This window comes from Bidens hawaiensis, unplaced genomic scaffold (genome assembly GCF_021521415.1).
Source record: "Bidens hawaiensis isolate Kalapana, Puna unplaced genomic scaffold, B.hawaiensis_p1.1 tig00016460_1, whole genome shotgun sequence".
NCBI classification, from domain to species: Eukaryota; Viridiplantae; Streptophyta; class Magnoliopsida; order Asterales; family Asteraceae; genus Bidens; species Bidens hawaiensis.
Genome location: NW_027492508.1, coordinates 289,328 through 299,630, shown reverse-complemented (window position 1 = coordinate 299,630; position 10,303 = coordinate 289,328). Strand labels below are relative to the sequence as shown.

Genomic DNA, 10,303 nt, shown 5'->3' with positions numbered 1-10,303 from the left:
AGATTCCAAATCAACAAGTGGGTACGTGTTCCTACTTGGTGGGGCAGCAATATCTTGGAAATCATCCAAACAAACTGTAATTGCTAGATCCACAATGGAGTCTGAATTCATTGCCTTAGACGAATCTGGGGAAGAGGCAGAATGGTTACGTCAATTCGTGGAAGACATTCCACAATGGCCAAAGCCGTTGTCAGCAATTTGCATACACTGTGACAGTGAGTCTGCAATCGGTAGATCTCAACGTTCAATGTATAATGGCAAATCAAGGCATATGAGACGTAGACATAACACGATACGACAACTATTGTCAACGGGTGTTATCACGATTGACCATGTGAGGTCAGAAGATAACATTGCAGACCCGTTAACAAAAGGCTTAAGCACGGATAAATTTTATAAGTTGTCGAGAGGAATGGGACTAAAGCCCGCGATAAAGGAAGTATGAGGGAAACCTAACTTAGCAGACTGGAGATCCCAAGAGCTAAGTTCAATAGGCAAACTTAATCATATGACCAGAGGCAGTCACTGTGGGGGAGTACCCCAAAACCAAAGGGAGTCTTGAACTTCCTAGTCCTTTCTCCTAGGGGAGTACCCTAAAACCAGTGACATTTGGGAGAGGTTAAGCATATTAAGGTTAAGTGAAATAACCATGATGCTTTTAATGATTCATGGGAATCACCTATGTTAGAGAGAAGTGTGGTCGCTTCGAATGGAATTGTGGGGAGGCGCAATTTCCTAGAGCTCTCGCAGAACTAGGACCGTGATCCATGACCATAACGGACACAAGAATGAGGGGTTGACCAAACCAGGGAGAGTATTGTGTGAAGGCATACTGTCGTCTACACAAATGGGGGTCTGTTCAAAGTCATCGCGACTACAAACCGCTAGGAGGCTAAGTATGCTTCACAACGGAAGGTTCAAAGGGTAACACCTACCTATCCGGCAATACTCAACTGCTGAAACTTACTTCGAAGAATCGATTTCCATTCATGTGGAGGATTGTTGGAAAATTTGTTACGTGTGCATTAGTAGGTTGTTATGACACAACAAATGCACACTAATAGACATTGATGAATGAGATATCGATGTGTGATTGTGTGTATTTGAAAGAAAATACTATAGTGGTGTATCCCACATTGGTGGGATGAAAAATTTGCGCCTTGTTTTTCCTCTATAAACAGAGAGGTAAACTAAGTTGCAACACACACCAAACCTTACACACAACACAAGCATTGTTGCAAGGTTTTTCCAACTTCTTCTTCTTCTACATTTCTGGTTTCTTTTATTCGAACCTTTTTCAGGTTTACGGTTAACTCCGACAGTACTACTGCTCCGGCTGTTGTACCCTGGGAAACAACGAGTTCTCTTGGGAGACTCGAAATATTGTTTTAAGGGCCCCGTGTTCAACACGATCCTCAGCCAAACCGTTTACATTTTATTTTTTTCGTATTGTATTTGGTTTGTTTCTTTGATTCTGTATTGTATTTCAGATTCTTGTATTGTATTGTATTGTATGAGTAATAAAACTGTTTGTTAAATTTTCTGTTTATTTACTCAATTCACAAATTCGGTTCCTACACACAATCTATTTTTGATAGACATAACGAGGTGTACCTTCGACGAATTGGTGAGCTACTGGATTTATTAATATTTTCATTTTGTGGTTTCTAATACTAGGAATATGAAAACAGGTACCACAGTGTTGCAGTATGTGAATATGGTTCTTTCACGCTTGGTTAACTCGATTCCTAAATCCTTGGTTTATTGTCAAGTGCGTGAAGCTAAACGCAACTTACTCGACCATTTTTTCGCTGAGTTGGGTCGGAAAACTGTAAGTCACTCATTGTCTACTTTTTAACATGTTGCCAATTATAAGCGTTGCATAAGTCATGGTGGGTTGACTTGAAAGATTTTTATATTTCAAAAAAGTTGTTTTTTTTATGAACAAGTTATCAAAGCGAATGTTTTATAGGTCTGCGCCAGTAAAAGATGGTGTGTGTCGAGCACCTTGTTACTCAACACAAATAGAGGAATACCATAACCTTATATATTGGCTTTGTTTTCATCACGTACATAACTTCTAGAACATGTGATAACATCGTTTCCGATTACAGATGGATTTCTTCTTGTCGCCCATCGTTGGTTATTTTTACACCCGTCCGATTAGGGCTTGATTTCCTGTTGGTTATCATGTTTCACCGTTTGATTGGTTCTACTCGCTAGTTCCTCATTTAAACAAACTTAGATGAGATATAAGAAACCACTTGTATATCTGTTCCATGGTCCAAACAAAATTTTTATTCATGGAAGTAATTTTGTATCTTATATTTTTACTCGCATCATATTCCATATTAGTTTAATTATAACTTTTATTTTTTGTAGCCTTTAATTTGGTTATTTCTTATTGTTCATGTGACTTTATAACAACACATAAATGGCCTAATGCAATCCCGCCTTTTATATATTTGGAAACGTCTGGAGTCGTAGGGCTTGGTAAGTAGTTGTTTTTAGTTTTGGTTCACTTATTATTGTTGAAGATTATTTATTATTTATGTTAACTATCGATGTATCTAAACCGTTTTTAGGCGCATCAGTTAGTAAAAACTCCAGTTAACAATTGATGTGAAAACAAACTACATGTAAAATGTTCATTGACGTTGTGATCTTTAACACGAGTCATTGATGGACTTATGAAAAAACCACGAAACGGTAATCGATAGCCTTGTTTTGAAAGTTTTAATTAAAGAATTTTTAAGTACCGTTTGATGGTCCCAATGTACCCAGAAGACGAAACATGTCTGATCTGCCGTAAGGCTTGCCTGGATAAATTCGGAGAGCATGCGGTTCATTGCAAGGAGATGCCTGGGTTCAAATATCGACATGATTGGGTGCGGGACGTTCTTTGGGACATCTTAAGGCGAGCTGGGATATCAGCTAAAAAGGAAGCCCCCGTAAAACTTCCTTACAGACCCCACGGAAGGGAGATCCACTCTACGACCGGCAGATTTGCTCGTCTTTGGTTGGGCCGGGGGAAAACACGCTTGTGTTGACCTCACAGGGGTATCTCCCTTAGCTGGTTTGAGGGATAATGGGTTTGTAGCTGGGCAAGCAATGAAAAGGGCTGAAACGAAGAAGGTGGAGAAACATGCTAAAGCATGCGAAGAGAACCAACATGTTTTTGTCCCTTTGGCTTTTGATACCTTTGGCTCCTTGGCATAGGAAGCTATCCGTTTCCTAACCAGGGTCCAACGGGTTGTGCATAGCAATGTGTCGACTCCAAAGGGGCAGGGGTATGTCTTTAGCAGGTTAGGGTTTGCAATTCAGAAAGGGGTGGCGGCGCAACTTGTTGCCCGTCTACCTGCTATGTTGATGTAATATCTATGTTTCTATATAATGAAAGAAGTCATCCATATTTCCATTAAAAAAAAGAATTTTTTTTATTTCTTTTGTGATTATAATGTTGCTTACAATACAATGATGTTGAATGTGTAGGAAATTGGTATCAAGAAGGTAGCCATGACAATGCGGGGAAGATGGGTTCCTGCCATTGTAAATTCTAGCAAACCTTTGGTCCTTTTTCGAGGCTATTCTGCCTCATATTTCTGGTAACTCACATTAATATGTAGACATGGGTTGTGTCAAGTATTGACCCATGTCATCAAAAATATTTGTCCAACTTTTATTAAATTTGTGAATCATTAAAGTTTAATAATCATAGTTATAAATACTATGTTCACTTTCAAGTTATATGGTAAAAAGAAAGTCAAATGATGAAAATTCGAGTCAGGCTGGACTCGTAAGCTTATTAAAATAAACGGGTCAGGTTTGGGTCAACCGGACGTGTTCAAGACTTGGTGCTTTTTTTTAATAGTTTTAAATATTATGCTAATAAATCATATAAATAAATACAAAAACATTATGATTTTAGTTATTTAAAAACTTTTGCAGTATTGAAATTTGTTTGTAAACAAAAGGCTATACTATTTTTTAGTCCGATTTTTGTACAATCCAGTAATATAATGAAACTTTTATGATATTTATAAAGAACCCATGCCCACTTCTTAATTAACGGATACCCAAAGTGATTCACCGTGTCAAAAAATTGACCCATTGTATATTTTGCTAGCGATACTAGAAACCGGTAAGGAATATGGCTGTCAAAACTTTGGTCAACTGGACTGTGGTCATCTATTATAAAGATGTACTTCAATGTATTGAGAGTTAAGAGAACAGTTTTACTTAAAGACTGTTGGACAATTTCTTCTTAACTATAAAAGTCAACTATAAATTATAGTCAAATGGTATATAGAGAATTTGTTTATCAACATAAATAGTATTTTGTTTTTTGCTTTAACTCTCAATTGGTGCTATAACTGCTTTGTTACGAGGAAGCGTTATTGTGAAACAATGTGGGTTTTCCGAATTGGATATCCTTGTTTGTATTACCATTTGAATTACACATGATGAAATTGTTGCTTTTGGTTCTCTCATCATCTACACCATCTGGCATATGACAAATTATTGCAGATTTTTGGATTCAAACAAGACTGCAGAACTACTTCATAACCTGCATGTTGTTAGAAAAGAGGCTTGGATATATTAATGTTTCTACTTTTGTTGTTTCGTTGTTTATGTTATATTTATCTATTTGGAAAATTTCATGTAGATTAATCCCCATCTATTGAATTTGATAAAAAAAATATTTTTGAAATGTGTTTTTTTTTAAGGTGGCGTATATTAACAAAAACGAACTAGCAAAAAAGATAGAACCGAACAAACGAGGAAAAAACTTACATGTTTAGATCTTCAAGTTTACACCAACTATCCCATTCCAGGCCCATATTCTTTGATATTAAAACCACTCAAAAGAAAACTTTCTATTTTTATGTTTTCCACAATTTGAATCGAGCTCGTGTTGTTAAATGTATTGTCATTTCTATCTTTCCAAACACACCAAATTGTGACTGTGTGAACAAAAAAATTGCTTGTATCAGTTTCATTTGTCTTTGAATACGGGCCAAACCATCATGAAAATTCAATACATCATTTATTGAAAAAGCGAACAAAGTGGAAAGGTTGCACCATCTCGCAATGTGTTGCCACATCGTATCTATGTAGTTTAGTCATTTTTAGAACACATAGGGTATTCTAAATATTCTAAATAATTAGTTTGTTTTTTAAATTTAAATTTTTTCTTTTGTGTTTTGATAAAAATTTACTATAAAGTGGACCGGGTGGGGCTGGGCTTTTGTGACCCAGATGACACAATCCATATATGATGAGGCTACAACTAAACAATTGTACACACTTACATTTTGCAGCCAACTGAACATATTTTATTTGTAAAGAAAACAAAACATAAGATGTTTTTTGCTTTGTAAAAAATCTTAAAACCTTAGCGAATGCAGGGGTAAAGCCTTGACCGATAGAAATCGCGAATATTCTGTGCATCTCTTTTTTCCATCTAACCGACGTGTGACACGTATGCTCTATTTACAAATTGATTATTATGATGTTTTAAACACTCGTCGCAAAGCGCAGACTTACTCAATCCAGCTCATCTGTTTTACAATGTCATAGAGATAAGCCTTACTCAAACTTAACTCATTATATCAAACTCCAATTAGAATAGTTTTGTTTCTTATTCAATTATACCGATCATTTTTTTCATTTCAACGATCCATGCATGAGTCAAATAAAGCCCGACCAAATACCCGTTGCACTCAAGAATGGGTTGCTGATAATACACAACCAAATTGAATCTAACATCAGGTGCGGCACCCGATTCAACTCACCCGTTTTAAAACATTATAGAGTTATGCCTTGTTCATAGTTAAACCGCAGATCAAACTCTAATCAAAATTATTCCGTTTCTCATTCAAAACTATATCAATAATTTGTTCATTTAGACGGCCCATAAGTCTAAACTAACCCGATCAAATGCTCATCCCGCCCCGCCACAACGTACGGGCCCACTTACTAGTAATAATATAAATTTATAATACATATCGGCGACCATCCATCTCTCTTTTAAGACGCCTGAAAATTAATTGTCAAACTCATCGCCGGCAACATTGACGTAACTCCTCCTTAGGTTACATTCAATTCTCCGGCCACGTTATTTAATTGCTCATTCAATTAACATCTTTTACCCTTCAATCGCTCTTTCAAGACACCATTTAATTATGGCATCCGTTTCACCTTTAAATACGCCACAAACCCTAGCTCGAGTCTTATTTTTACCATTCATTCATCCGGCTACCCACGTCTCCAGTTTACACATTGTATCCTGACAATCGACATACCTTATTCGTCATCATCTACATCTCCAGGTTTGTCTTTCTCCTAATCAGTCTAATTCTTTGATTCTTCATATGTGGTTATAAGTATTGAATCGAATTTCCACATGCAACTTACACAATCTACTTTTATAAATTGAAATCAACGCAATTTGAGTCTTGACTATGTTATTTGAACTGGAATCAACTAAAATTTCTGTTTTAATCGATTAGATTAACCAAAATAATTATGAATTTGTTTGTTATTTGTGTTCGAGTTGTTGTTTAAGGCCTTAGGTGAATGATTTAAATTGTACCAATATATTCTATTCATTATGTTAATTTTTTAACAGGTTTGATGTGAATGATGACAAACGGTGGATGCTAGGGGCCTCAAGCTATAGTTGATACTTTTCAAGCATTTCAAAGTATGTACTTTGAAATGATGGCATATTAGGGGCAAATGAAGTATATCTTTATAATACTAACATCATTCTTTCCAAACCTCAAGCTAATTATAGTGGACCTTCATAGTTCTCAAGTGCTAAAAAGCTAATTAAACGGATTCTGGATCCTAATCATGTGCCTGTATGTTTTCTTCTTTTTGCTTTTAAACCTTAAAAATGTTTTTGTACATTGTTTAGTGATATATGAATATCATGTTTGTGACAGCAAATCACAATAGCTGAACTGGTTGAAAATGTATGGTTTAAGAAAGGATTCACGCCACATATCCTTGAACAACAGGATGTTAGTCTAGCTGCTGTAGATGTTATTTTCATTGAAGTTGGGGTAATTTCACCATTTTAAAGTACAATTATACCCTTTTGATGATAGTTAGTTAGTTAATGATTTTTTATTTTTATTTTTTTTGCCATATAGGATGTTGCAGTTCTTGTTGTGGAGAAGCGGGATGAAAGGCCCGGTAAGCCACTTAGGTTCGTTTGTTCTAACTGGGAATCTATCACTTCAACCAAAGTACACCTCGTCTGGTAGGCTATTTTATATTTTTCCTTTAGTTTTCATTTGAATCCTTCAATGGGTAGTGTGTGGAGCATAGTAGGATACTACTTTCTTTAAAACTTTTCTAATTTGTGGAGCTAAAACAACCGTGTTGAAACGAGTAAAGATGATACATAAAGGGAGTTTTAATTCAAATGTTGATAATAAGGTTGTAATAGGAACTTTTATTATCCAATTAGCGGATCTGGTTCAGTTAGTTCCTAAGGTTCCCATTAGTCACTCCATTTCCTTTATTATTTGAATATTTACATTTTTAGATGATCTGATATACAAGTATTGAATTTTTTATGCCAAAAGTAGTAACTGCAGCCGATGGTTTTGTTGGACATGATCCATCAGAACGGTTTGTCAGATAATTGGCATCAAGTGAAAGCGTTACCACAAAAACCAGGATATCTAATATGCAAACTATCTTCTTTATTATGTTATATGTGAATTGAACCCCTCATGGTGGCTATGATTTTTTTTTTGTGTATAATTTTGCTTTCATAAAAGTAACTTACCAAATCATACAGTGGGCCATCATCTAAAGACTGTAGAGGTGGACGGTCGGCTCCATTCCTAGCAGCACCGATGCTACTAAGGTACTTGGAATTTCAAGTTTCAAATTTTAATAATATACCGAAGTTATAGCAAATTATGTTTTTGGAATTTGGACTATATGTACAAGTTAAAACATATTGAAAGTCAACCAAACTTGACCAATCTAAGCTTTTGCATTAAAGAAGTTACATGATTGTGCTGATAGTTTTATATTTGTGATCATATACATAATACATTACTTTATTTGTATATTTGTGATCATATACATAATACATTACCTTATTTGTATATTTGTGATCATATACATAATACATTAATTTATTTTTACAATAATAGATGGCTTTCTTTTTAATTTTTTATGGTGGTACTTATGATGCTTGACAGCTTAATGGAGAACTTGATAAAAATATACAAGAATTGAATCTCAAAAATTTTCCAGTGCACTTCAGAGATGCTTATCTTCTGCAGTAAGATCATTTTTTTTGTGATGAATTTGCCACTTAACATTGTTACCTTGTTTAATTTTTATATTTACATTTAAACTTAACTGGTCATCTCAAATATTGGAGCAGGAGTGCGTTATGATAGACTTGAAAAACTACATCATACTATTCAGGGGTAGAAGCCGTTTTTACTTACCCCTAATTAATTTGTTGTTGTTGTTAAACATCTAAACAAGTCAGTGTTTTGTTATTATTTTTTGGATATTATCTTGTTCATTAAAATCTCCTTTCATATTTGTAGGGATTGTTAGTACACGTTCAAGATTGTTGTCTTTATACGCGGAGCAGCTTCTGTTCACTTTGCAGGTTTATTTTATGTTCACAAATTTAATAAATAATTAGTACAAGTTTTATGTCATTATAAGCTAAATACAAAATTTTATTGGATGGGTTTAAAAGTATAAGTTCTTAAAAGGGCATAAGTTCTTTTTTATATTTGTAGAACCGTCATGTACTATGAATCTTGCAAAACTGCTTTGACTTATTATTTAAGGCTCCTTCTTTTAATTCAAGAATGACTTTTACATGTATTTGACATATATTCAAGAATGGTTTAAATTTATATTGCTCAACTAAACTGAAAGCGGTTGTGTTTTAAGTTTTTTGACATATTAGTTAGTAGTTACCATGTATGGCTAAATGGAGGGAATAATGTGAAATATGGTGATTAGTGCAGGCTTCTCAGACAAAATGCAACATGATTCTTGATAGATGATGTTTACAGAAGGCCCCCTCTAGCTTGAGGGCTAGATATTGATTCTAAAGTTATCAGCTTGTGTGTAGAAGACTTTGATTACACAGTCGGGATCAAGGAATTGAATGAATATCTTGACAAGGTATTTACAATTCTAGAAGTGGCAAATTGGGCGGGTTGGAAGGGTCAAAACGGGTTGGTTTAGTTGGCTCGCAACAAAAGTATCCAAATGTATATTGCTTTCACTCAAAATTTTTTTTTTTAATATACTGATTTAGCTATCTTATTTTTTCATGTTCGACTCGTTTAAACCGTCTAGCCAAAGGTGAAGTCGATAACTAATAGGCGGCGCTGACCTTTTTATTTCACTACTTATGTGGCATGCTTGTAACTTACTTTATAATCCAATTTTTAAACGATGCTATTTTATGATCCATGGAATCATTTTAGCCAATTTTTTATTGATCTCACTATATCATCTGCAAAGTTACTTTCTACTTGAAATATGTTCAGAGACGGAACCACAAGAGGGTCAAGGGGGTCCGTTGACCTCCGGTGGCCAAGCTTTATGTTAGCCTGTATATCCAACGGGAAAACATTTGTAAGGTTTGACCCTTCAAAATGCATCATGTTGAGTAGTTAATGCGAAGAAAAAAAGAGAGAAAAAATAGCAATTTCAAAAAGCTCCGGCCGACGGTGGCGACGGCAAGCAGAGAGCAGAGAGACGAAATGGAAGAAGAAAGAAGAATTAGTTTTTGGTTAATAAATAAATAAAAACTAATATTTTATTATATATATTCAAGGTAGGTGGAGTGGGCCTGACAACTCCATTTCTTTTTTTCTTTTGACTTGTCATTTGACAGATATTTCATTTTTCTTATTTAGTTGTCTATTACTCAACTTTAGTTTATTCTTTAATCTTTTATTAGTTTACATGTAACTTGTTTTAAGATTTTCACTTCATATGATTTTCATCTTAAATTTATCATTCTTTTTTAGTATAACTAGATAATTATGTAATGTGGGGACATCTTTTTAGGTCATTAGATCAGTTTAATAGCAATAACAGTAACAATAAATTAGTTCGATCGAGAATAAGTTGAAATATTGACACTCTAGCGAATGTTAAAAAGGTTTATTACGACCCTCCAGTTAAAGTGTTATGGTTTCATCACTGGTAGCACAGAATAATAAGTACCTGTTTAAATGCATAAATCGAACACATGATTCTTGCATAATCAGTTCCCAGCAATTAAATGATG

The 10,303-nt window shown here is 34.7% G+C and overlaps 1 protein-coding gene and 1 long non-coding RNA gene across 4 annotated transcripts; both read left to right on the top strand.

The window, feature by feature from the left end:
- The first annotated feature begins 1,578 nt into the window (after window positions 1–1,578).
- On the top strand, window positions 1,579–3,588 carry LOC143551516 (uncharacterized). Of its 3 annotated transcripts, XR_013138517.1 has the most exons (5): window positions 1,579–1,627; window positions 1,692–1,831; window positions 2,383–2,493; window positions 2,586–2,709; window positions 3,493–3,588. It is a non-coding gene; the product is annotated as an uncharacterized LOC143551516 (long non-coding RNA). The 3 variants fall into 3 exon arrangements; XR_013138515.1 differs by having other exon boundaries at window positions 1,585–1,831; XR_013138516.1 differs by having other exon boundaries at window positions 1,585–1,831; window positions 2,383–2,500; window positions 2,595–2,709.
- Window positions 3,589–6,251: 2,663 nt separating this feature from the next.
- Window positions 6,252–9,140, top strand: LOC143551515 (CBL-interacting protein kinase 23-like). Its single transcript, XM_077041925.1, has 6 exons — window positions 6,252–6,332; window positions 6,632–6,819; window positions 6,951–7,070; window positions 7,161–7,270; window positions 8,229–8,311; window positions 9,024–9,140. The coding sequence occupies exons 2-5, from the start codon at window positions 6,742–6,744 to the stop codon at window positions 8,263–8,265; spliced, it is 345 nt and encodes a 114-aa protein (XP_076898040.1). The 5' UTR covers window positions 6,252–6,332; window positions 6,632–6,741; the 3' UTR covers window positions 8,266–8,311; window positions 9,024–9,140.
- The last annotated feature ends 1,163 nt before the right edge of the window (window positions 9,141–10,303 follow it).

Coding starts and splice junctions, on each gene's coding strand:
- LOC143551515 (XM_077041925.1), top strand. CDS start 6,742: ATGAAGTATATCTTTATAATACTAACATCATTCTTTCCAAACCTCAAG. Junction 7,071..7,160: donor TTATTTTCATTGAAGTTGGG/GTAATTTCACCA, acceptor TTTGCCATATAG/GATGTTGCAGTTCTTGTTGT. Junction 7,271..8,228: donor ACCAAAGTACACCTCGTCTG/GTAGGCTATTTT, acceptor GATGCTTGACAG/CTTAATGGAGAACTTGATAA.